The following is a 26934-nucleotide window of genomic DNA, read 5'->3' on the forward strand; positions in this document are numbered from 1 at the left end:
TAGGAAGCAAGTGCTTTACCTTTGGCGGGTCATGTGATCTGTTCCAACTCCCCAGCTATGCAAATCTAATGAGGACGGAGGCCACAGACGGTACATCAACAAGGCCCGCTGTTGTATTCTAATAACGTTTTATGAACAGAAACACAACAGCAGGTTGGGTCATAGCCTGCGGGTCCTGGTTTGCCAACTTCCGATCTGAAAGATTAATTATCTCGGGCGCCTGGGTGGCTCAGTTAAGCGTCTGACTTCGGCTCAGGTCAAGATCTCGCGGGTTCACGAGATCGAGCCCCGAGTCGGGCTCTCCGCACTGTCAGGGCAGAACCTGCTTGGGATTCTCTTCCTCCCTCTCTTCTCTCTCTGCTCTTCTGCTGCTCACGCTCTCTCTCTCTCAAAATAAATTAAAAAATAAAAATTTAGAAATAAAATAAAAAGTCTGCCTTAATAAATGTTAAATGATTAGTTATCTCCCCAAAACCACCTGAAGTACCACAACTGTCCTTTGAGAAGTTGTTTTATTTCTACTGTGCCCAGAGTATAGAACACTCATTAGAATTTGCTAATATCGTCGGAGTCTGAACCAGCCTCTTACATGTATTTGGCATGTTTTCTACACTATCCTGACCAGCTTGCTACTCCCCTCATGGGGGAGGCATTCTGGATATTTCAGTGCCACCCGCAGAGCTGAGAGGCAGGTGATGTCACGCTGACTGCGTTCAACCGCTTATTAGCTGTGTGATACGGGCCAGGTTGCTTAACCTCTCTGTGCCTCTGGCCGAAAGGAGACAACATAGCACCACACCTCGTGCGGTGGTTTAAGTTTGAGGAACAAGAGTTAATACTGGAAAGCGTTTAGAACAAAATCCCTGGGACACAGCAGGTACGCAACAAAAATAGCTGCCATTATGATAATTATCTAATCACTTGCTATCTTTATTCAATCTAGGAACTACTATTAGAAGAGGTAAGAATTTTTTTCCCTGAAAACGCTCCTACAGAGTTACTCTTACTGAATACCCAAAACGGTCTCGTTTGGAAGTCCAGCCATCCCTCGGAAAGGGGGTTAGTCTGTCGAACGGCTTGGTTAAGGTGGTCAGGAGCGGCGGAGGGGGCTTGGTGTCTAAAGGCAGAGTTCTCCTGAGTCCTAGAGGGGTGCGGTCCAACAGAACTGGCCGCAGATCGGTGCTGTCCAACATGGTAACCGTAGGGGCCACTGAGCGGTAAAATACGATTACAGATTACAGGGTGACTGAAGAGGTAAACTGGTTTCACCTAACGTTGCGTATTTTCAACAGCCACATGCGGCTAGCAGTCACCCCTGTAGAAAGCACAGCTGTGGATAACGCGAGAAAAAAGTAAATGCACGCTGGCCGAGCTCCCCGAAACGAACCTCAAAGGGCAAACACCTCAGGGATGAATGGTAAGCAACGCTGAGGGTTATGGACGTATAGTTTCCAGGACTGAATTAAAAAAGAAAAGTCTTCCTCTGCCTTCATGCTCTAACATCCTACTCGTTGGCACTAAAATGCTGTGGCTCTCAAGGGCTCCGCTCACTAATTAGCGACACTGAGAGAGAACCCCACATTGGCTCCTCCCGTGGCGTCCATTCTGGGCGCTCAGAAACCCCAATCCATCAAGGATGCAGGCAGCCAGGAAAAAGTCCGCTCACGGCAATAAAACCCACTTGGAACCGGGGGCGCCTGGGTGGCTCAGTTGGTTGGGCGACCGACTTCAGCTCAGGTCGTGATCTCACAACTCGTGAGTTCGAGCCCCGCGTCAGGCTCTGCGCTGACAGCTCAGAGCCCGGAGCCTGCTTCGGATTCTAGGTCTCCCTCTCTCTCTGCCCCTCCCCCACTCACGCTCTGCCCCCCTCTCTCTGTCAAAAATAAATAAACATTAAAAAAAAACCCACTTGGAACCCAGTTCAGGAGGCATTCTGCCTCTGAGTGTTGCCTGAACACAGGAGTGGAAAGTGAAATCAACGAGCAGAGGAGAAAAGAGCCACAGAACATTGTAGTGTTTTGAAAGAAACCCCCTGTCGTTTTCAGAGGACATAAAAAGAGAAGGTGTAAGGGCAGAATTGAAGAGTGGGGTCCTGAGGTCTGACCTGGTTCTCTTAAACCACCACACCCCAGGAACGTGGAACCTCCGGAAGAATGCAGCCAGGGGCTCTTCTGCCTGTTTGGGGGTTTGGAACCTACCTTTGGGGTTGCTGGGCCGGCCCAAGTGACCAGATACTCCCTCCCCTTCTCTGCTCGCTCTGGGAGTGACCGGACCAGAGTGGGTGGGGCCACTGATGGCCCTTGGGGCTGCTCAGCTAGCCTGTCTATCCTGGAGACTCGTCAACACCCTCAACAGTGGCCAAAGCTCATGGGCTCCAACAGTCCCGTCTGGGACAGGCAAACAATGGGTGGGCTTGAGAAATGATCTAAACCATCAAATGTCCGCATCGTCGCACACGGAGACATGAGGCATTTCTTGGGGGCATCAGGGGTCCAGCTCAGCCTCCTTCAGTTGGTCACCGGTAGTCCCCTAACATCCTAATTCTACCGACAGGCATCGACTGCTCCTTTGCCATGACTACCCTGGGGGCTTCGCCCCCCGCATGGAGTATGGGAGGAGGAGACATTTTAATGGAAAGATGTTTAATTTCCCGAAGAGATTAGTAGAAGGTCAGGGGAATGAGTATGTTGGCTCTTTAATCAAGCCAATTGGCCGGAGGCTATTTTATTGGCTAAAAAAGAAGTACATCTAAAGAAATACACAATCTTCTTTTTGCCATGTAGAAATTCATCGGAACGTTTGCCACCATGAAAGGCGGGCTTCTGATGGGAAAAAGCTACACAAATGATTAATGGTAGTCTGACAGCTCATTCCATAAATCAAAGAACTCTTGTCAAAGAACCCCAAGCCAAAGCTCCAATTACTGGGAAATGTTTCAGGAAGCATTAAACCTGAATATCCAAAGACTGGGGGACTTGAATCAGAGGCTGACAAACCCAACCAGGAACCTTATTATAACTGAGGGAGATCAGAGGGACAGGCAAACACAGAAACATCATAGAGCAGGCAGCTACATCTCAGAAAAGAACCCTTTGTCAGAAACTAAGAAGGGAAGGGAGAACGTTCTCTTGGCATCCATCAAATACAATGGGGGAAAGCATACCGTAGGCCAACTGTAAAGTCAGCTCAAAGCAACAGGCAAATTAGTAATACATAATTTACACAGAAAACGCTCCTATCTTTCCAATATTAAATCTGCGTCAAAGAGAAGCCTGGGAGAAACATGGCGGGGCGGGGGGTGGGGGGCACAGAGGAAGGGAGAGAAAAGAACGTTGGCGTAAATCTGAGCGAGTGCTTAACCTGCAGACTCCCGCTGTTAGTAGGGGCGCCACTGACTGAGCAGAACCGGCCCCAAACTCAGAAATGTGATGCTTCACGGAACAGTCCTCTTAAAAGGCCGCCCAGAGGCCCAAAATGTGGGTGATGTCTTCTGGGTACTGAGAACTTTTCAGCATCACCTGTGAACCAAGAAGGTGGGCTCAGGTCTGGGCGACAGAGCCAGGGGCGTCCCCCGCCCGCTGGTAGGTTCTGTTATCTCTGCTCGTCCACGTGTGGACAGCCCAGGAGACCCTTGAAGGCCCCAAAAGCTGGCAGGGAGCCCTCAGCCCTCCTGTGCGAGTTAGCGGGAGGGAAGGCTTGGCCACCGGGGGAGCTACAGACGTTCTCACGAGTTTCACCTTAAACGGGGCTCAACACCCAAATATGAAAAACAGAAACATCTGCCGCCTGACCACAAACCCGGCCGGCAAGGTTAGCGGCGAGGTTAGAAAGACGTGGCCTCCCGAAGCCTGAGACGGGACCACCGTCCGGCCAAACCGTGAACAAATCAAAAGGTAAAGGAGAAAAGACCCCCGCAGGCTACGGTCGGGTAAATACCATACACGGTTATTTGTAACGTTGCCTGCGACCCACCCCGGTTTCAATAACCGCATCTGCGCGGCAGAAGGGACTGGCTTGCAAAGTGCTCTTTTGGCCTTTATTGATCCCTGGCTGCGGGCGCTTGCCAGAGCACTACCGTCTACCCACTGGGAAGGGAACACTCATCCACAGGGTTAAATCTGCACACTTGAGGGGCGCCTGGGTGGCTCAGTGGGTTGAGCGTTCGACTCTTGATTCCAGCTCGGGTCATGATCTCACGGTTCGTGGGTTCGAGCCCCGCGTCGGGCTCTGTGCCGACAGCTCGGAGCCTGGAGCCTGCTGTGGATTCTGTGTCTCCCTCTCTGCCCCTCCCGTGCTCGTGCTCTCTCTCTCTCTCTTTCAAAAATAAATAAACATTTAAAAAAACTTTTTTTAAAAATTGCATCCTGGAATCTAATGTGAGTACACACGTCTCTCAAATGTTGGCTTCACTCTGCTGAACTTTCTCCTACTGTCTCTCGTGTCTGCAAATCCGTGATGAAAACCAGAACTACCCCAGGGGAGGAAAGCCACTCAAGACACAGCTGAGCCTCGAATACGAGGTTCAGAGCACAGGGAGTGTGCTGCACACGCGTGTTCTGAGCACAGGGTAGGTGTGGGGACACCAGGTACGTGTCGCGACTATAGCCTGCAGTGTGAAGAAGACGGAGGGCTAAGGTTGCTGTGCCACCCAGATACATTTTTTTACGTATTTTTAATACGCATTTGCACTTTCCAGAAATGCGAGTCAACCCGGGGAAGGTGACACTTTTGGGGGAGGGACAACTTTACCAAGATTCTTCGCCTGTTTGTTAAATCATGTCACCAACCCAAGCCGCTCTGGGGGTCCGAGTCCACTTCAACCCCCCTTCTCCCCGTCTGCACTGGCTGCTGCAAGGCCCCCGGGGATGCTCACAGCCTCGTGTGCCCCCACCTCCCAGCCCTCCCCCTGCAGCCGACCCAGAGTGTGCACAGACCAAGGTACCGACCACCTCTGTCCACATGACCGCTTTCCATCCTCCCCGTACGGTCCCGGGGCGTCTAGACTTAACATATGCAGGTAAGCGATACTGCCTTTGCAATTCATTCAGGGCATTCCCAAATACTTGCTAGAAAAAGGGGGTGTGCCAGGGCTGAAGGTTCAGGAACTGTTGACCTAGAAGCTTGATCTTGGACAAGTCTCTTGGCCTCCTGGGCCTCCTGTGCTACGTGAATAAAATCAAGGTCTGGACCAAGTCCAAGTCCTGCTCTAGGACGAAACAGTCCAGACTGAGCAGCTGGGGGAAGAGGATGTGGATGGATGGCCCGTCAGAAGGGGAAAGGGCAGAGGGTAGCCCCCAGCCCCGTGCACACGCGCGCGTGCACACACATACGCCCCCCTGCTGCACATCTGTGGCTATAGCAAAAGCTCTGGGGCACCCACAAGTCTTCTTCTGTCATAAACGGTCACTGGCTGGGAAGTTCGCCCCGGAATTTCAGTAATGACAGGTTCTCGGTGCACGGGGTCATACACTAAGCCACAGGCTCTTCGAAGGACGGGCCCACGGGGTATCTGGTGGCCCCACGAGGCCTGCCTAGCACCTGCCACCACTGCTCTCCAGCTGTGCCTACAGAGGACCACATCTCTTGTGCCACCAAAATGGAGACCGAGCTGTGGCATCGGGAGAAGACAGGCGGGCACTTCTCCCACACGGGGCGACGTCTCCTGCCTTACTATCGACGCCCACAGTTTTCTGAAGCTTCCCAATTGTTATTTTCCCTCAACCAAAGTTGGGGGAACAGAGACTGTGGACGAGGAAAGTGAGCAGGGAGGCATGTAGAGGACGGGCAGCAGGGCACTGAATGTGGAAGCTCAGGGTCTGGCAACGGCTCACCAGCCTGAAGAGCCAACCGCATTCCCCTTGTTTTCTCTGTTTAAGGTTAAATTTTAGGGTCACAAAAAGAGATGTGAAATCGAAATGTGCATGGCATTTGGGCAGCAACGGCACCCAGAAGACGGCGACTCTGACCCCGTGGGCTCCTCTGGGGCCCAACGCTGCCACGAGGCCCCGGGGGCCGTCCCGGGAGCCCAGCGGGGGCTGCCCGATGCCATCCAGGCTCCACACTGTTCTCAGGTGCCTGCCCCACAACGGCAGGCTTGGAGCCCTGTCCTCAGACCGAATGTTCTGTGCTCCTTTCTAAGCGAGTCACAGAAGTGGTCCCAGTGAACCACACCTTGACCACCATTGAACTTCGGGACAGCAAACGTGGCTCTCCGAGCAAGCCCAGGCCGCTGCCCGGAACAGCCTCACGCTGACGCCTAACGCTCCCCTCCCGGCTCGAGCCCCTGCCACATCAGGGCTAGAGGGGCTCGAGGACCGTCAGAGGACGGTGTGCTGTCTGCAAACCGGGTGTGACTACAAAAAGGCCAGCGGACTCAGATTTTTATCAAGTCGATGCCAGAAGGCACCACAGCTGGTAGGAGAATCCTCCTGTGGATTCCCCTGGCAGGAGTTCATACCTGTGTGTACACGCATACCCAGACAAGTACACGACTCACAGGAAAACACACAACCATATACTCACAGCGAGATCAACACATACACAACCGTATACACATATGCAAATATCTACATACACACAGATGTCTACACATGCACACAAGGGACCCACAACCATATGCACGTATGCAAATATCTACATACACAGATGTCTGCAAACATACACACAACCATATACACAAATACATACACAACCATACAAACATATGCACGTATCTACACATAACACAAAAACATATGCATACACATAAATATACAATAATCATAGACACATACAGATATGTACATATACACAGATGTCTAGATATACACAATGATACACAGTCATATAGACACATAAATATACACACAACCATATATACATATGCACAGATATCTATACATATACACAAATATATACATATACATACAACCATACACACATATGAATATACACACAACTATTTACACATATGCACAGATATCTGCACATATACACAAAGACAATCATATACACATACACAGATATCTACACATCTACATACCCATAGATATATACACAACCATATACACATATACACGAATATACAATCATATGCACAACTATACACACATATGCAGCTATCTACATATACAAATAAATATTTACATACACATAAATATACACACATACATACACAGATATCTATACATATACACAAATATATACATACACATATACACACACCATATGCTCAAATATACACACAACCATATACACATATGCACAGATATCTACACACATACAACCATATACACTTACACAGATATCTGTGCATCTATATACACACAGATATACACACAACCACATACACATACCCACAGATATATACACAACTATATACACATATACACATATGTAGAACCATACACACATACGCAGATATCTACACACACAAATATTTAGATACATATAAATACACACACAATCGTACACACACGATATCTACATACACACATGTGTACACATATACACAACCATATATGCATGCACAGATATCTACAAATACACACACAAATGGACATGCAACCATATACATATACATACAAATAGATACACAACCATACACACGTATGCAAGTATCTACACATACACACAAATACGCACACGATTATATACAAATATCTACATATACAGATGTCTACAAATACAAATACACACAACCACACACACAGACGAGTACATACAGAACCATATACAGATATCTACACCTACACAAATATATACACACAAATACACACAACCATACAAATGTCTATACATACACAGAAATATGTACACACACACACAAATATACACACAGCCATACACACAAATGTCTACACAAATAGATCCATGCACACAGGTCTACATATACACAGATATCTAGGCATACAAATATACACGCAGATGTCTACACAGACACACGAATACATACATACACAGACCCCCCCCTTTAAACAACACAGCCTTTCGGCTTCTCTTATGCCAGTGTCTGCTCAGTATTCACGCGGTGCCCCGAAACCCTGCCGCGCCCAGCCACGCGCCCGTCACTCACCTCTCCGTGTCAAAGTACGAGTCTATGTAAGAATGCGGGGCACCTGCCACGGCGAAGTTGCTGCTTCCAGTGTCCACGAGAATCTGCAGCTTTTATTTTGAAGGGGAAAAAATAGAAACTATCAGGTTACTGGAAGAAGGCAATGCTCGAAGAATTCTTTCTGAAACTAAGCACCAAGAACAAGGTATTGCTTGGAAAAAAACTTGTATCAATGAGAAATTTGTGTTAAAAGTCGTTATGAAATTGAAATCTGAACAGTCCATTAAGAAGCTAACAGCAGGGAGGGGCACCTGGGGGGCTCAGTCGGTTAAGTGTCCGACTTTGGCTCAGGTCATGATCTCACAGTTTGCGGGTTCAAGCCCCGTGTCGGGCTCTGTGCTGACGTCTCAGAGCCCGGAGCCTGCTTTGGATTCTGTGTCTCCCTCTCTTTCTGACCCTCCCCTACTCACACACTCTGTGTGTGTGTGTGTGTCTCTCTCTCTCTCGAAAATAAACATTAAAAAAGATTTTTTTAATACACAAACCTTAAAAAAAAAAACTGCTAAGAAACATAAGCTATTGATGAGATAACCCAGGTGGGTAAGTATTTACCTAGAATTCTCTCAACACTTACACAGCTGCTCTGGGAAAAACCCTCAGTTTTGCCAAATCCAGTGTTTTCCACGCTTCTCTCACTTGACCCCCTCCCTCAGCAGAATCTTGCCCAGTCAGCCACTCTGTCCTGGAAATACAGTCTTCGTTCTGGGTTCCGGGAGTCTACCCTCCCAGTTTTCCTCCGACTTCCTGCCTGCCCACTTCAGTCTCGCTGCTGGGTGCCTCTCCTCTGCCCCGTGTGCGGGAGTCCCCCACAGGTTGGCCCTGCGACCGCCAGGCACCAGCCACACTCGCCCCGTGGCAGCAACCTCATCAGTCTCATGGCTTTGCCCTCCACACGCCCGTGACTCCCCTACATCTCCCACGCGGGCACCCCCGGGCCTTCCCCGCTCAACACCTCCACTTGGATGCCCAACAGCCATCCGTTAGGGGTTGAAATGTGTCCCCCAGAAAGTCACACCATGGTCCTAACCCCCCAGAACCTGTGACTGTGACCTGACTTGGAAATAGGGTCTTTGCGGATGCCATTAAGATGAGGTCATTAGGGTGGCCGTCATCCGACAGGACTGCGGTCCTTACAAGAGGAAAACACCATGTGAAGATACAGACACACAGGAAGAAGGCCAGGGGACAGGGGCAGAGACTGGACAGAGGCAGGTGCAGCCAAGGGGCACCAGAGACTAACAGCCATCACCGGCAACCAGCAGACGCAAAGAAGGACTCGACCCAGAGTCCCAGAGGGAGGGCGGGCCGGCCGCCACCTTGACCTCAGACTTCTGGCCTCCAGACTGTGAGAGGAGACATTTCTGTGTCAGACCACCCGGTCTGTGCTTCACTATGGCTGCCCCAGGAAACAAACACACTGTCTCACGTCTGACGTGTCCAGAACCGAGCCCCCAGCACCCCCAGGCCTGCCGCGTCCATAGACTTTGTTGCCATTTTGTTAACGGTGGCTCCGTCGTGTTAGCTCAGGCCAGACAGCGTGGCGACACCTTCACCGCTTCTCTCCCCCAGGCCCCACATCCAGACCCCCTCCTCCGGGCTGTATTCCATGCCTGCCCGTCTCTCATCACCTCTGCTGGGACCAACGTGGCCAGTGGCGTGACCGTCTCCCGCCTTTCCCAACCAGCGTCCCCGTCTCCTCCCTCGGTCCACTCCCCCCAGTGGCCACCGTGACGCTACAAAAGTGTAAGTCAGAGTGCACCACCCCCTGCCCTCCCTCGGCTCGACAGCCTCAGTCCTCACACCGGCTGCCAAGTCCCCGGCGCCCCGACTTCACTCCACCCCCACCATGCTGTTCCGTGGACATTCCAGACTGGGGCCGTCCCTGCCCCCCGACCCGCTGCCTGTGCCGAAGTGGACTGCCCTCCCGGGGGGACCCAGGACGTGGCGTGCCCTCCCAGGAGGACCCGGGTCACGGAGTGCCCTCCCAGGGAAGCCGCAGTGCACATCCCCCCATGTCCTCCAAGGCTTTACTCAACGGGCACCTCTCAATGTACCCTTCTGAATGGCAACTCCCTGCCTCTGCTGGGCACCCCCTTCCCTTCCTCCCTCTGCTCCCATGACGCTCATGCCCTCCTGGGGTAACAACAGCAATGGCAGGCATCTAGCAGCACCTACTATGTGCCAAGGACTCAGCACCTACTATGTGCCAGGGACTCCTTACAGTGCTGCATAGACACTAACGTGTTGAACCCTCACAAGGGCCTTCTGAGGGCAGCGTCGACACCCTTATTCACAGATAGGGCAAGCAGGTGCAGAGGGGCTGACCAACCTGGTCACACGCGGGTGTGTGCGTGGCAGGGCCAGGTCTGAACCCACGCCGTCTTACTCCAAACACATTATTTTAACCCGCCTACCCACTTCCTGGCTCTAGGAGCTGCCCATTTCCCCTTCACCCCATTAGCGTGTGAGCTCTCAGGCAGGGATATGGCTATTTTGTTCGCTGCTCTGTCCCCGTGCCCGGAACGGGGCCAGACACAGAGTAGACGCTCAAATATGTGTTGAGTGAACAGCTAAATGATTCTCAAAGGTTAAAAAAAAAAATCAAAGACACCAACTTTTCCTTTGAAAGACAATACAGATTCGGGAAAAAATAAACAAGGTACAGTTGGGGCGCCTGAACGTGCTGTGGGCAGGCTCCGCGGAGGCCCTGTTTTAGGCTGCCAGGCAGACAGCAATTCTGGCTCCCACTTCGCCGATCGAAGTGCCCTGGCCTTCCCCTGCAGGAGGCTGTGGAAATGGCCGGGAGTAACGACCCGTCCTGGGAGCACCTGCCCTGGAGCCGTGGGCACAGCGAATGCACTGCCCACGTTTTCCCAAACAAGAGCCAATTCTGTGACCTCAGAGGGTGCCCTTCCCAGCACTGAAGATCCCATCCATGACACTTGGCGGAATGGCAGGCAGATCTGGGGCCTGAGGCCTGACGTGACTCTAAAACGTACTGAATAAAGAGATGATAAAAATCACTCGATACGCCTTAACTTCAGGAAGTGAATTCTGCCCTTCGTCTGCATCTACTAACACGGAGTCACTGGAAAAGGTGCAAAATCTCACTCCCCTACAGAGAGGAGATGTCAGACAGCCTGCAGTTTGAATAAAAATCATCTGGTTCCCCGTTCAAGCAAGTGATGCCCAACAGCCCCGAGGCTGTCGCCAAGTCTGCGTGTACTTGGGCTGGACCGGAAAGGAGCTGCAGAGACCTCGCGTGCCTCCAGCAGTCAGGGCAAGTGCGCCCGGGGGAGGAGTTCGTGCGCAGGTCAGCCGGGAGGGCCGGATATTCCTACAGGGCAGAGCTCTCCGCTCCCACTCTCAGTGTCAGTGACTCAACACGACATGATCCTCAAAGCAGGCTTATCAGAATCTCTGTGCAGGTTTTTAAAAAGTCCCTTCACATTGGGGCACCTGGGTGGCTCAGTCAGTTAAGCGTCCGACTCCGGCTCAGGTCATGATCTCCAGGCTCCTGTGCTGACAGCTCGGAGCCTGGAGCCTGCTTCCGATTCTGTCTCCCTCTCTCTCTGCCCCTCCCCCACTCATGCTCGTGCTCTCTCTCTCTCTCTCTCTCTCTCTCAAAAATAAACGTAAAAAAAATTTAAAAAATAAAATAAAAATAATAAATAAACAAACGTAAAAGCAATCCCCTCAAAATCAGTTCTTTTAAGACAGGAACCCATCCCACATACGTCCAACTCAATACATTTTTCCTAATCCTATGGCTTCCCATGTCCCATTTCCATTTTGATCCTGTAGTTTACGTTTTCATGGAGGCCTCACACTCAGGATGGCTGCTGAAATCGTTGGCCGCTGATGACTGGGTCAACCTCCAGCCCGTCTGCCCTCCCGAGGCGAGCCTGAACTCCAACTCTCCTCCCAGGTTGGTTCCCCGTCCCAAGAGCAAGCTCATTAACGTCACTCAGGTGTGGGCGGACGGGGGCTTGCTCTGAATAGCAGTCCTATCCCTGGGGGAGCTCCTCGGGTTTCAGGAGCTCTGCCAGGAACTGGACCAAGATCAAACATAGATTTCTTCTAGTAAGTCGCAGTATCACATATGGCCAACGTGAAAACAGCAAAGGATGGCACCTTTACCCATCCTGGGAACGAACTGCCAAAATGCAACCTGTCAAGCACCAAGGCTTTTGTCCCAGCAGCAGACACTGGGTCCAAGCTGACACACGCTCAGCCGTGCAACACACGGGATCCCGCTTCCAGATTTAAATGGTTCCGGAGGACAAGAAGAGCTTCTCAAGTTGCTTGGAGGAAAGCAGCAGAGAAACAAAGGAGAAGGGTAAAACCCCAGGACTCCTTCATGAGGCCAATCGGGGAATTCGACACCTTTAAAAACAGAGAGTGAGGGGCGCCTGGGTGGCTCGGTCAGTGAAGCATCCGACTCTTGATTTCAGCTCAGATCATGATCTCGTGGTTCACGGGTTCGAGCCCCACGTCGGGCTGTGCGCTGACAGCGCGGACCCTGCTTGGATTCTCTCTCGGCCTCTCTCTCTGCCCCTCCCATGCTCATGCTCTCGCGCCCTCTCAAATAAATAAAAGAAGAAAGTGTGGCAAGACCTATCAATCACCCGAAAAATAAAACAAAACAACAAAAAACAATTTCACAACAGTGAGGAATACTTCATCTGTCATTAAATCACAGACGAGAAAACTCTAGAATCCTGAACATGAGCATCCTCCCTGCCCAAACTCATGGTCGGTCAGGAAAAGCGTGCCACCTTTACGAGCGCTTCCGGGTCTCCACGCACCCAGCCACCCAGCAGGAAAGGCCGGCTGCCCGGGGGCATCCCACCTCCACACCGAGTGCTTTTTCACAACAAGCGTGGTCAGAGGCACAATCGCCTAGGAGAATTTCTGGGTAGACATCCACCCCCCAACAGCCTCCGCATCTTACCAGAACTTTCACACACCCCTGCGCTTACGTCTACCCCAACAAACAAAGCCCCGTTTTGCAGAGGCAGGGGGACACGAAAGCAGAGAAAGCTGCACCAGAATACAGACTCCGTTCTTTTACGCAGCCGACTCCTAACCGTCCAGGCATCTGGTACGACCCTCTCTTTCCCAGCGAGTTCAGCAGGGCTCAGCTTGCAAGAAAACTCAATTCGAGTCATGGCTCGGCAAAGCCGGCCACCTCAGTCGTTCCTGGAGCAAAGGATCTGAGGAGAGAAATCACCCCAATAAATGAGGCAGTCCAAAGTCAGGCAAGGGACGGATGTCCAGGGAAACCACCGTGGGTTTGTGTTGCAAGTAACGTCTCTGCACAGCAGCAAGCCGACACTTTTTTCTGTGCGACGATGCTGGAGACAGACGTCGTGTGTGCTGACGTCCCGCCAGAGCTCCCCTTTTGGGAGGAATCCAAGCCACAAGGGAAAAAAGGTAGTGCCACCTGCCCCGTGCCTCTGCTCTGCAACAAGCTGAACCTCCGAGGCTCAGGGTACCGGTTTCTGAGCCTCACTTCATGCATTCACACTGCCTTCTGTGGCATCCTTCATCCTGAACTTCCAAAAGCATTTTCTGCCTCCTTGGGTTCAAGTCCACACACCCATGATGGTCTAAACCCCAGGACGCTCAGCCCCATCAAGGGACGTTGAAGATGCAGATAGATTAACATTTTTTTAAAAAAAAAAAGGTCCAGAACTGCAGGAATTAACAGGACAAATTTTTTGTCACTCCGTAAAAGCAATAAAAACTCCAAACACTCCCTGGAGCCACTGCCCTGTGCCTCCCAGCACGGCCAGGCATCACTGAGCTAAACTTCCGTCTCGATTACAAGCGTGTAAGCAGCACAGGCAACTACTGACCAGTGCCCCCGGAAGCTCCAGAAACATTCCTAGTTTTCCCACCACAGCCCTCCTTTCTCATCCCCCCTGCAGATACTTCCCTCCTCTGTGCTCTTGGAAACGCCGTACACGTTGTTCCTAGGAATTCTGTGTCCCCAGCCCCTGGTGCACCATTTCCACACTGGACGGCGCCCCACGGTCTTCTCCAGGGGACATCCCAGCATGGGGCACCCTGCAGGGGAGCAGGGCCTGGGTGGGATTCGCCGCTTCGGCCCCAGTACCTTGGACAGCGCCCAGGGCATCTTGGCCGCTGGAAAGCCGTGAACAAGTTGCTGCATATTCTGGGCAAAAGAAACTTGTTTATTCATTTATAAGACAAGTCTGTATTGCACACCCACCAATAATACGCAAAATATCAAGAAGGCAAAAGATCTGAGACCGTCTATTCTAGAAGATGAGAGAGAAGACAGACGTAGGAGACTCCTACTACCCCTAAAGCAAACACTTTCCCCTTTGGCGTGTACTTCTTCAACGATATTCTCCAAGCCCAGCAGCCCCAGCTAAACCCGCGCGATGCCATTCTACAAAATAATCCTGAAGCAAGGACACCATTCGGCACACTGGTGGGTGAGGACTGGACAGGTTTCGAAATGTGAACAGCCAGTGTCTTCACGACAATGTGCTTCTGAGCCACTTTGCTGAGCGGTGACAGAGCCCCGGATCCAGGGGGCCCCACCTCTCACAAGCCTGCATCTGGGCAGGACTCCACCTCGCTGCCTGTGCCTCGCTGCTCCCTGGTGCAGACTCTCAGTGAGCCAGCAATACCTGCTTGTGCCAATCACACATGCAACTCTCTGCAGGAGGCGGGAAGACTGAGGTCAGTCCTCGGTGCCACCACCACAAACTCCAGGACATCCCAAGGGACCTCTGGCCAAGGACTGGTTCCAGAGCAGTTTGAATCTAACGGGTTCTTCAGGACATTCCCTTTAGGAGTGTCCTTGGGGACAGTCAGGACTTTATCCTCACACCATGGACTGCCTAGACAAAGCTCACTCATTTTTAAAATGGCACCTGCTGTGGGGTTTTATTTTCCTCATTGTGTGTTGGTGCGACGACAACAGGAGTCCGGGCTGTCTGGGTCTTTACTGGCCTTCCTTTTCTCCAAGTAGCTTTTCTTTCAAAGAGCTTGAAAGTTGCTTGAGGGCAAAACAGATTTTCCTGCCTCCTTTTGTCATTCCCCACAATGACTACCTCAGGCATCTGCTAATCAGCTGACCTGTAGGGGTAAGAACACACCTGGGAGAAGGTGCACCTGCCAAGAAGCTGGAGGGAGATCGAGATCAAACTCCTGATATGTGTGCGCAAAGTATCTAGGTTTTCTAGAAATGGCTAGGGTGGGCTCACTTCATGTCCCAGGTGCTCTACAAAATAACCACACGTTTACCTCTTAAATATCCAAGGATAACCAATGTTAGAATCAAGATGATGGGGGCACCTGGGTGGCTCAGTCGGTTAAGCATCTGACTTCAGCTCAGGTCATAGATATCACGGTTCATGGGTTCGAGCCCCGCGACGGGCTCTGGGCTGACAGCTCGGGGCCTGGAGCCTGCTTCGGATTCTGTGTCTCCCTCTCTCTCTGCCCCTCCCCTGCTCGCACTCTCTCTCAAAAATAAATAAACATTAAAACATTTTTAAAGGAATTAAGACAACAGCAGAGGTTCTGGTGCCCACCCATGTGCCCTGGTATTTACTGGAGCTTCCAGTACATTCTCTAGCTGCAGCAGCAAAGACCCTTCAAGCATCCAGGGCGGCATGAAGTGCCAGGAAGTGAACACAGCATCGGATGGCCTGAGACCTCCACCTGCCGGCTCCTCACCTGGACAGCTGGACAGCGCGCTCTGCCACCTCCCAGAAGTCCGGGCTGCCCCAGACCCAGCTGTTCCCTACAGTCACGGGCTCCTCCCTGCAGTCACGGGCTCCTCCCTGCCTCACTGCCTTGCCCCCACCAGTGTCTCAGGGCAGGGAGAAACGCGAGAAGGGTGACTCTGGCAAACCTTGCCTTATGTGCTCCAGAGACCAAATATGCTTAAACTCAGAGACCCTGAACGGAACGAAAGCCAAGTGTGGTCAGGAAAGCGAAGAGCCCTCCAAGACGATGACCCACCTGACCGTTCTACCACCAGCCGAAACCTACATCCAGACTGTGCGTGTCTCCCACTGTCTGTCCCTCCTTAATCTTCTGCTGATGCATGGGGCAATCACCTTGCAGAAAGTCATTTGCTCGTCACTGCAGGAGGGCAAAACATCGCGTTAAAGGAAAGAACTGGGTGACGCGTCCAGTTAGCGATTAGCAGCTGGAGATCTCTCAGATATCACTGTCTCTTTTTCAGCAGGTTAATAGATAGGAAAATGAGCAGATCGTTTAAATAATGGCTCATTGAACACAACGATCCCTAATTACATTAGCCGCCCATCTGCTGAAGTCGGCCGGCAAGCAGAACCCGCAAGCAGCGGCATTTTCCGGCCCAGCTACGCGGGCTGTTTGCCCACAGTTATTACGCGTGATTATAGGCGCTGATCTTGTTAACCAGGTTCTTTCTCCGCTTCGGTTCTGGAGATGAATCTCATTTACTTAAACACATCTTGTTGAAGAAAGCAAAAATAATTGCCACGCGCCATTTCTCCACAATCTAAAATTAAGGTTGTTTTATAAAGAACGGGGTGGGGGGGGGGAATCACTTTCAAAGGGCTCCACTTAACACAAACAGATGTTACCGAACTCAGCTAAGAGGAGCTTGATTATACGATTTATTCAGGCTCCGCGCTCACGCACGCTTGGGCTTTCACTGCTGCAACGAGGCTCCTACTAGAAAAACACACGTCAAGGGCCACATGGATTCCTCAGCTCCTTTTGGAGGAAAAAAGAAACAAAAAAAAAACAGCAGTGAAGGTTTTCCACAGGGTGCTCAGGGCTTGGCAGGTTAATTCCGGCCGTACAGGTGGAGGTTAGGAGCGCGGGATCTGGGGTGCGGGAGGGTTGATGCGGGGGTCCCTGTCTTAAGAACCGGAGTGAACCCCAGATCAGACACGGCTGATCTCCTTCCGGACACAGGAGTTGTGGCTCCCTCTGCAGTGAAAACCCATCCCCGGGGTGGTTTTACCGCAGGGAGGGAGGGTCCCTGAGTTTTGAAACTTTCCAGACACAACCCCCGCCCCGGTAACAAGACTGGAGAGGCGAAGGGTGGGGGAGATTTCATCACACATCCAGAGCCCGGGCCCTTAATGGTGTCCATTCATAGGCTGCTGGCTTCAGGTTCATTTTCCGCCAATGGTCCCAGGATACGGTCCCAGGATACACTCTGCACCTTCTCTAAAGCAGAGCAGCATGACAATACAGTGGCTTCAGGGTCTGTGACGCCTGGATTTGGGCGCCGGCTTAGCCTCCTACTGGCTGGCTGTGGGAGCTCAGGTAAATGACACACCCTCTCCGGGCGTTGGCGTCCTCATCCACCCGTGAAGCGGAAGGCTAAAGGCTGCTGTTCTGAGGGGCACCTGAGATCGTTCATGTGTGGTGCGCCCAGAATTGTGCCCTGCTCACCGGGATGTTTTAACTTCTCAAAGGGGTTGGAGCGACTCTGTCCGCCCTCGTCTGCGGGCTGACTTGCATCACGGTGTATCAGCGCCAGAACTGGCACGGGGTCCCCAGCAGCCCTCCCCGGGGGGGGCACTGCGGCCACTCCCCTGCAGCAGGCGGTGCCCACGTGAACGTGGCCATGTGCCGAAACACCGGGGTGCTGGCCCGGGTGCCAGGAGCACCCACACTCGGCTCAGACTCTAAACCCCAGGGCCAGCGAGGCCGCTTCACTCCACCAGTCCTTCTTCCACACTCGGTCCCCTGGGGGACTGGGACCCTCCACCTCCTTTCCTCTTCCCTCTGCCTCCATTTCCACGAGTCTCTGTGTCCCGTATGTTCCATGCGCCGGAACTTTCCTCAAGCTGTTCCGCTTCCTCTGCCTCCTTGGGTCACCCCAGCGGCTTCGATGCACTAGCCCTGAGCACAGAGCTCAATAAAGGTTTGCTGAGTCAATGAATGAGTGGTGCCGTCTGTACTCAGAGCTGGAGCCAGTTAATTTCCGCCCGCCGGATGGGTTTTCCTAGGGTCTGATGCCCTCAGGGCTTCAGGGGTTCCACTGGGCTCCTGGTTTCTCTCCCATGGCGCCTCTCGTGGCCGTCCTTACCCTCTGGGGCCACCGCGGAGTGGAACTCACACTTGGGTGATGGGTGACGGGGGAGGGGGGGCTGTGGCAGGACCCACCGGGCCCGCGCCCCACCCTCAGCAGCCTGACCGCCCTTCGCACCTCAAGGCTAACCAGCAAAGGTGATGTTGGTGAACAAGATCCTGGTGAACAGCCTGCACAACTCTGAAGCTCTGAGTTCTTGCACACGCTTCTCCCAGCCAGCCCCCGGGAGCGCAGGAGGGCGGCAGAGAGATGGGCTTTCCCCGCTGATGGGAAGTCCACGTGACCTGGCCCCGCCCCCACAAGGCAAAAGAACCCTCTAAGCACCTAGGGTCTCAAATACCCTTTTGTCCCCCGTGGAAGACGCAATGGCGGTAGAGCGTGCGGGCGCTGCCCGGATTCCCCACTGCCCGGCTGTGAGAGGTCACCTGGCCTCTTCCCCCAAGGTCACGCCCTTCCTGGGGACAGCCACAGATAATGACGAGTGACACTGGATAACAAAGGCCTGGCCACGTCCGCCCAACTCGGGAGGGCTCTGCAGGGCCCTCCTAGTGCCCGAGTGCCCCAGGGCGGGGCAGTTGAGGCCACCTTTGGGCTTCATCGGACCCTCTGCCCACTCCTGCTTCCTCGGCCCCTCGTGGATCCTAAGAGCACTACCATGAACGCCCCACAGCTACACTCTGCTCAGAGCCTGCTCCTCGGAGCCCAGCCCACACCGGCCCTCTCGGCTGGACACGTGCTCCAGGAGCACTTCTCCAAGGGCTTCCCTCTGAACAGAACCTCAGTAGGTACCTAAGCCTGGTTCGTAAATGGGGAGTCTCCAAAGCAGAGGCCTGGGCCTGTCTCCCAAAGCAGACAGAGCCAGATGCCTCCCCAAGCGTCAAAGGCCAGGGACAGAGGCCCCCCCAGTGAAGCGGTGAGATCTGGTCTCCACTTGGCCACTAGCTGGCTGTACAGTCACTTTTAAGTTCTATGCAGTTAAGTAATCGCTACACCCGACGTGGGGCTCCAATTCACGAGCCTGAGATCAAGAGTCGGAAGCAATTCCAGCTGAACCAGCCAGGCGCCCCGGGGACAGTCCACTTTGGCCCTGAGTTTGCTCATCTGTAAAACGGGAGGGAATAGTTTCAGCCTTCGAAATCTGTGCGCCTAAGTCTAGCTGTTGCCCACAGAATTCAGACAAGGAAGGACATTTGGAGCCTGGGTCTCCCCCTGCACACTGGGTGTGCCCCTGCACACCCCACAAGGCTGGGCTTCCTCCGGGCAGAGTTGGCCTAAGGCTCAGCCCCCGGCAGCCCGGACAGGGCATCAGCCTCCCGGGTCCAAGGACAGTTTTCATTGTGAGTAGCAACGGCCTCAGAGCGCACTTGGAAAGAGGCAACAGAACCCTCTAAACCCACCTCCAAGCCCTGAGGAAGCTGTGTCTGTGGGTTTCCGGCTCTTGCTCTCAGCCTCACCTATGAACATGGTGTTCTAGGCCTCCGCCTGTGCTTTAGGCGGCAGAAACTGGAGACAACATCGACACGCCAAGTCCTGGGAGTGGTCAGGCACGCAGGGCTGCCCTGACCGGTGACCAGCAGCGCCAGGGCCAGGATCAGGAGCCCATGTGTCACTGGGCTCACCGTAGCCGGTGTCAAGCCCAAAGAAGGGTGGGCTGTTGGCTACATCTTCAAGAATCAAAACAGTCCGGGAGTCTGGTTCTCTGCCCCTTGGACACAGAAGTCAAGCACAGACTCCTGAGGGCACTGCCATAAGCAGCCTCACATCGACCAAGCTTCTGGAAGAGCAGTTGGAAGCCACAACGCTCGCTTGTTTGCAAAGGGATATTCCGTGACAGGTGGCCTGGATGATTCCATTTGCTTGCCCGGCCCCTCCCTCTTGTAGGTAAACTGGGGAGGGGGCTGGGGAGGTGGAGGCCTCTCTTCTATGGAGATGTCACAGCCCTGGACACCTCCCAGGCTGGAGTCTCCCTTGGCCTCTGGGCTTATGTAAGCTACCTGTTGTCAGGATGCAATTACACTGACGGAGGAAGGCGGATATTTAAGCAGTCATGTGTCAGAGTTACAAGGTTAGACCTCGTTTACTGAGGCCAATGATAATAATGATTCTCTTTGTCATGGAGAAGAAAATTCACGCTAAATGGCGCTTTTTAAAGAAAGCACTATTAAAAAGTTCAAAAGCAGTGGCTGGCTCAGTGACTTTGGCTCAGGTTATGACCTCACGGTTCGTGGGTTCAAGCCGCGCATCAGGCTCTGTGCCGACAGCTCAGAGCTGGAGCCTGCTTCAGATTCTGTGTCTCCCTCTCTCTCTCTGCTCCCTTCCCTACTCACTCTCTATCTGTCTCTCTCAAAACTACACATTAAAACAATTTTTTTAAAGAAAATCATTAAACAAAATAAAATAAATAAAAAGCTCAAAAGCAGGTATGTCCCATATTCGGGTGACTGTGGAGGGAGGGAAACTTCTACTTCCAGAAGGCAAGGTAGCCTCTTCCTTCCCAAAGAGACAACTAACCGCTCAGTCCCCAAAATCCGTTATAGGTTTCCAGGGATCTTAGGAGACATCGTTTTAGCTTAAAATCAGCCCTTTCTGCACATTTTCTGAAGGAGTTTAAGCAGACTCTCATCAAAGGTATGACGTCTTAACTCTCAAGATATTTCCGGAGTTTCACTAAATGCTCCCTTGTGCTCAAGAGTTGGTAACCGCAATTGAGAAGCCATTTCAGATCTAAACTTTCCGAAAAGAGACACGGGATTAACTTCGCCCAGGTCCCCACGTTCAAGTACTGCCAGTTTTTAGTCAACGTTAGGAAGAAAGACAAAGCGTTTACACTTTTACTGCAGCAACGGGCAAGACCGTCAAGTTACCGTTATTATAAAACGGCTACTTTTGGCCATTATTCTAGACAGTAAGAGTCATGTTCTTAATCGTGGTGAAATACACATAACGTTTGCCCTCTTAACCATTCTGGAGTCTGCAGGTCAGCGCTGTTACGTCCATTCCCACCGTTGTAACAGCCACCCCCCGCCGTCCACCTCCAGAACTTACTCATCTTCCCCAAATTGAAACTCTGTCCGCTGGAAACACTAACGCCTCATTCCCTCCTCCAGCCCCCACCACCCTACCTGCCGACGCTGGGACTCTGACTCTCTAGTGGGATCCCACAGTTTTTCTCTGTGTCTGTCAGGTTTCGCTCAGCATCACGTCCCCGAGGTTCATCCACGCTGTAACCGGTGTCAGAATGTCCAGAATGCCCTTCCTTTTCAGGGCCGAATAATAATCCACCGTATGGATATATCACATTGTGGTTATCACTCGTCCGCCAACAGACACCCACGCTGCTTGCACCTGTTGGCTATGGCGCTAAGGCTGCTGAGAACACGGGTGTGCAAATATCTCTTCGAAATTCTGTTTCAAGTCTTTGGGGAAGATTATTTTTTCCGATAAATATTTAGTGAGCAGCTACCATGTGCCCGGGGCCACGGTGACAAAGAAGACTGGGTGTTGGTTGAGTGTCCCACTTTAGTTCAGGTCATTGTCTCATGGTTCGTGAGTTCGAGCCCCGCATCGGGCTCTGTGCTGACAGCTCGGAGCCTGGAGCCTGCTTCCGATTCTGTGTCTCCCTCTCTCTCTCTGCCCCTCCCCCACTCGCGCTCTGTCTCCCTCACTCTCAAAAATAAACAAACATTAAAAAAAATTGTCTTTTAAAAACAGCTTTCTCTTTTATGATGGCCTTCAGTCTCTGCTGAATCAACTGTAGGACGGGAAATGAATGAAGCACACACAATCAGAGATTAATTACTTGAGGTTTGTCCAATGAATTAAAAGTTTAATGTCTAAGTCCTTTCCCCTGCTACACAACACACTTAAGAAAAATAACTCCCTCTGTTTTATGATGCTGTTTGTCAAAGGTACTGTAGTCAATGTTAAGTGTGTGAAACACAAAAGAATGAGACTAGGGACGTGAAATGCCGACTACACAACCTGTTACTGTACTGTGAATAAACAGCGCTGAACTCGAGTTAAAACTCACCGGCCAAGGGGCGCCTGGGTGGCGCAGTCGGTTAAGCGTCCGACTTCAGCTCTAGTCACGATCTCGCGGTCCGTGAGTTCGAGCCCCGCGTCAGGCTCTGGGCTGATGGCTCGGAGCCTGGAGCCTGTTTCGGATTCTGTGTCTCCCTCTCTCTCTGCCCCTCCCCCGTTCATGCTCTGTCTCTCTCTGTCCCAAAAATAAATAAATGTTGAAAAAAAAAAAAAAAAAATTTAAAAAAAAAAAAAAAAAACTCACCGGCCATGGGAATGCAAGCTGGTGCAGCCACTCTGGGAAACAGTACGGAGGTGCCTCAAAAAACTAAAAATAGAACTACCCTACGACCCAGCAATTGCACGACTAGGCATTTATCCACAGGATACAGGTGTGCTGTTTCGAAGGGATACATGCACCCCCTGTGTTTATAGCAGCACTATCGACAATAGCCAAAGGATGGAAAGAGCCCAAATGTCCATCGATGGGTGAATGGATAAAGAAGATGTGGTATATATATTCAATGGAGTATTACTCGGCAATCCAAAAGAATAAAATCTTGCCATTTGCAACTACGTGGATGGAACTGGAGGGTATTATGCTAAGTGAAATTAGAGAAAGACAAAAATCATATGACTTCACTCATATGAGGACTTTAAGAGACAAAACAGATGAACATAAGGGAAACAAAAATAATATAAAAACAGGGAGGGAGACAAAACAGAAGAGACTCCTAAATATGGAGAACAAACGGAGGGTTACTAGAGGGGTTGTGGGAGGGGGGATAGGCTAGATGGGGGAGGGGCACTAAGGAATCTACTCCTGAAATCATTGTTGCACTAGATGCTAACTAACTTGGATGTAAATTTTTAAAAAATAAAAAAAATAAAATTGAAACAAAAAGCAATAAATATAAAGATCCAAAAAAAACACAAAAAACCCTCACTGGCCAAACGGACTTGCCAGGTTAGCCTCACACAGTTTTATGAAAATACACGTTCAATACGATCACGGAAGTGCTTTGGAAGCAGACAGTGTGACTTAAACCCTAAGCGTCACAAAGGCACGAAAGCCATCTAGCGACACTGATGCTTCTACGTGATGAGGGGCAGGGTAAGAATCCTCGTACTCAGCTTACCGTGGAACGGGACCGAGCCTCTGCAACGACACCTTCTCAAAATCGAAAGCATTAAGTCCGTTTTGCATCATGTCTTTGCACTGCTGTCTGATGGGCCCAAACCGGGAAGGTGTCACCCAGAAAGGCCATTGTTTTGGGTTTGCTGGCCTTTGCTAATTTCAGGCCAGCCATTTAAGAAACAGGCTACTTCTATGTGATTTGTAAAAGGCTTTGATGGTCTTTTCTTGTGAAACCCACGAGGGGAAAAAAGTGTTTTAATAGGCATATGGCGATCAAAGAGATCATTCTCCGCTAAAAAGATTTTTTAAAGCCCTTCCAAGTAAATTCCTCTCAGGAAAGACATTAAATCTCCATTGATCTCCACATTTTTACGGTGTCCAGATATTTTGAAAGAATGCTAACCCAAAAGAGAAGTGACAGATGCCTCCCTCTTTTGTCTCCACGCCAGTGAAATACAGATATTTCCCTAATTAGGGTACAGAACAGCCGCACACAAATCTTCCAGAACATTCTAGAGGCAGGAAAAACTAAGACTTGGCTAAAAAAGAATGCAACATACTAACCTCGGCAAGATCTCCGACATACGTGTGAGAGAACCCTTCTGTATGACATCTAAATGCCCTTGATGCAGCAAAGGTAGAGACAGATCCCACCCACCCCTCCCAACAGCCACCACCACCCACTCAGGATGGCACAGCACTGATGCCCCAGACTCTCTTCCACATCGTCAGCACATCCCCCCAGGATCGCTCCCACCTGCTTACAAACTGGCTGTTCCATTTCCCATCTGGACAAACGCAACAACCCACAACTGTCTTCGCCTGAGAGCTTCCTACAACCGTGGCCCCTGTGCACCTGTAGGGAAACCCCTTGCAAGAGGTGACTGTGCTTGGGGCGCCTGGGGGGCTCGGTGGGGTAAGCGTAGGACTCTTGGTTTTGGCTCAGGTCACGATCTCAGGGTTCGTGGGTTCAAGCCCCACGTGGGGCTCTGTGCTGATGGCGCGGAGCCTGCTTGGGATTCTCTCTCTCTGTTCCTCCCCTCCTCTCTGTCTCTCTCAAAAATAAATAAACTTAAAACATTTCAAAGAAAGAGGTAACTGTACTTATTCACGGCTTCAAAGCCCTCTGCTTCCTTCTCTCTTGAACCACTGGGGACAGCTCTTACCCACATCACACGCCAAGACCAACCACTAGACCTCCCGCCCCTTGGCCATCAGGGCATTTGGACCTTTCCTGAGTCCCCACCTTCCCCCCCCCCCCCCCCGACACGACCACTTTCCTGTTCCCCTCCCATCCCCCTACTGCTCCTCCTCGGGCCCCCAGACTATTCCTCCTCACCTCCCCAGCCTCCAAGTTCTGGGGTGTCTCAGGGCCCGTCCTCGGACCTCACCTCTGCATCCAGGCTCACGCCGCGGGAGACCACATCTAATCTCACGGCTTCACAAGGCTGCTCTCACGGTGACACTCTTGTGGAACCCCACGTGCATATTCAGCTGCCACTGAAGGGATCTCAATTTAGCATTTCCAAGACTAATCTCCTAATTTTACCTTCTTGACCACGTAGCTGCCAGCCACCTCTCCTCTTACTGACACACCGGCGTGCTCCACATGGGGCCTCCTGGGGGCACCTCCAACACGCAAGCACACATCCTCCTCAGGGCCTTTGTCCTGGCTGTTCCCTCCGCCTGGAACACCCTTCCCCACATACCTCACTCTCTCGGTCTTCAGGCCTCTGCTCCAGGGCTGCCTCATTGAAGACCCCTCCCCTGACCACCCCGCAGCACCCAAGAACACCCCCCCACGCCCAGCATGCCTTTGTCTGCGTTTCAATCCACCTTCCAAGTAGCAGCGTATTTACTGGATCGGTCTCTTCTCCCTAAATGTAACACCAGATGTACTGTGGCTGTGGCTCACTGCTGTACCCTCCGTGCCGGGGGGGGGGGGCGCGCACCTCCCGGGGGGGGTCACATGACCATTGACATGTGTCGATGCGCATCAAATATCTGCTGAGTGTGCTTTGTGACAAGTGAGTTAGAGTAACTGCCTTACCAGTTAACCAAACTCGGACACCAGGCTGCATTTTATTGAGAAACATAAAAACAGAAGAACTGAATCTAAGGGGTCATCGTTTTGTCCACTGGAATCATCCCAGGAACCACTGTATATAATCTCCAACCCAGAGAACAGAACTTGGAATCCATACCATTCTTTGAATGCTTATTTATTTTTAGGAGACAGTGCACGAGTGGGGTGGGGGGCAGAGAGAGAGGGAGACACAGGATCCGAAGCGGGCTCCGGGCTCCGAGCCGTCAGCCCGAAGCCCGACGCGGGGCTCGAACCCACGGACCGCGAGATCACGACCTGAGCCGAAGTCGGACGCTTAACCAACTGGGCCCCCCCAGGCGCCCCTGAAGTGTTCCTTCTCTTTAATACAGGAAGGATACAGAGGACACTCATCATCATGGGCCCTGAGTGACGTACCGAATGGCTGCATCACTCTACGGCACGCCGGAACCTAACGTAACACTGTGTTAACTATACTTCAGTAAAGAGCACCTGACTCTCGACTACGATACACGACCACCGCACATCCGTGCCACGATACACACAACACTGGATGACAGTCCCCCCGCCCACTTATCACAAACGCCTGCGCAAACAATTCACAAAGTCGTCTTACGTGATTTCACTATTCCTTACGACATTAAAAACCACATGAAAGCCAACATCAGCCCAAGACCGGATTTGTGCCTGATAAAGACCCGCACACTCCCAAGCACGCTGTCCTGTGCGGAGCACGGAACTGTCAGCATCCCCCGCAGGTTTTAAAACAATCAACTTTTAGGGGCGCCTGGTGGCTCAGCCGGTTAAGGGTCGGACTCTGGGTTTCAGCTCAGGGCGTGAGGTCACGGTGTCGTGGGTTCGAGTCCCGCGTCGGGCTCCGGGCTGACAGTGTGGGGCCTGCTTGGGACTCTCTCCCTCTCTCTCTGCCCCTTTTCCCTGCTCACGCTCTCTCCCTCAAAAATGAAGAAATAAACTTAAAAAAAAAACAAACAATCAACTTTTGGCGTTAATCACTAACAACAGGCCTAAAGGATGCCGGGAGAATATGGATTACATGCTTGCGATTGCAGAAACTGACACACTGTTTCTCCTCCGCTGTCAGAATGGCTAGGCCTCAGAGACGAGTGTGAACACACACTTGGGAAAAGCATGCCACCTCCCGATCTCCTGCTCTGATTTACACGGGAGCCCGCGGCCGTGGCCCACAGCTCCTACCCGGCACCCAGGCACACCTCGCAGCTCCCGCACAAAGTGGACGTTCGCACCGGCCGTTCTGTCTTAAATCTCCTCTCCCCGGAGGATGCCTCTGCCAGGTTTGAGATCAATGAGCTGCGAGACAGGCGAGACGGTAAGAGTCCAAGCTGAAAGCCTCATACGCTTAAGTGCCAGGCCTCGTACAAAACATTCCAGTCCTTCTGGTTTCAACTGCTCAGAAAGGCAGGTGGCTGGCTGGCCCCGGCCCCCGGGTCACTGGCCATAAAAGAAGCCATAATTTTCTGATGCACCTGAATGTCACAATTTCTCCCAAGTGGATGTGT

At 51.9% G+C, this 26934-nt stretch overlaps 1 protein-coding gene across 2 annotated transcripts in view; it reads right to left on the reverse strand.

The window, feature by feature from the left end:
• Window positions 1–26934, reverse strand: part of BACE2 (beta-secretase 2) — a 90948-nt gene that overhangs the window by 42656 nt on the left and 21358 nt on the right. For both annotated transcript variants that reach the window (XM_053903057.1, XM_053903058.1), the window contains exon 2: window positions 8054–8142. In XM_053903057.1, the coding sequence (XP_053759032.1) occupies window positions 8054–8142 (89 nt within the window). The remainder of the gene's footprint in view (window positions 1–8053; window positions 8143–26934) is intronic.

This window comes from Panthera pardus, unplaced genomic scaffold (assembly GCF_024362965.1).
Source record: "Panthera pardus isolate Hobbes unplaced genomic scaffold, ASM2436296v1 HiC_scaffold_16, whole genome shotgun sequence".
Lineage (NCBI taxonomy): Eukaryota > Metazoa > Chordata > Mammalia > Carnivora > Felidae > Panthera > Panthera pardus.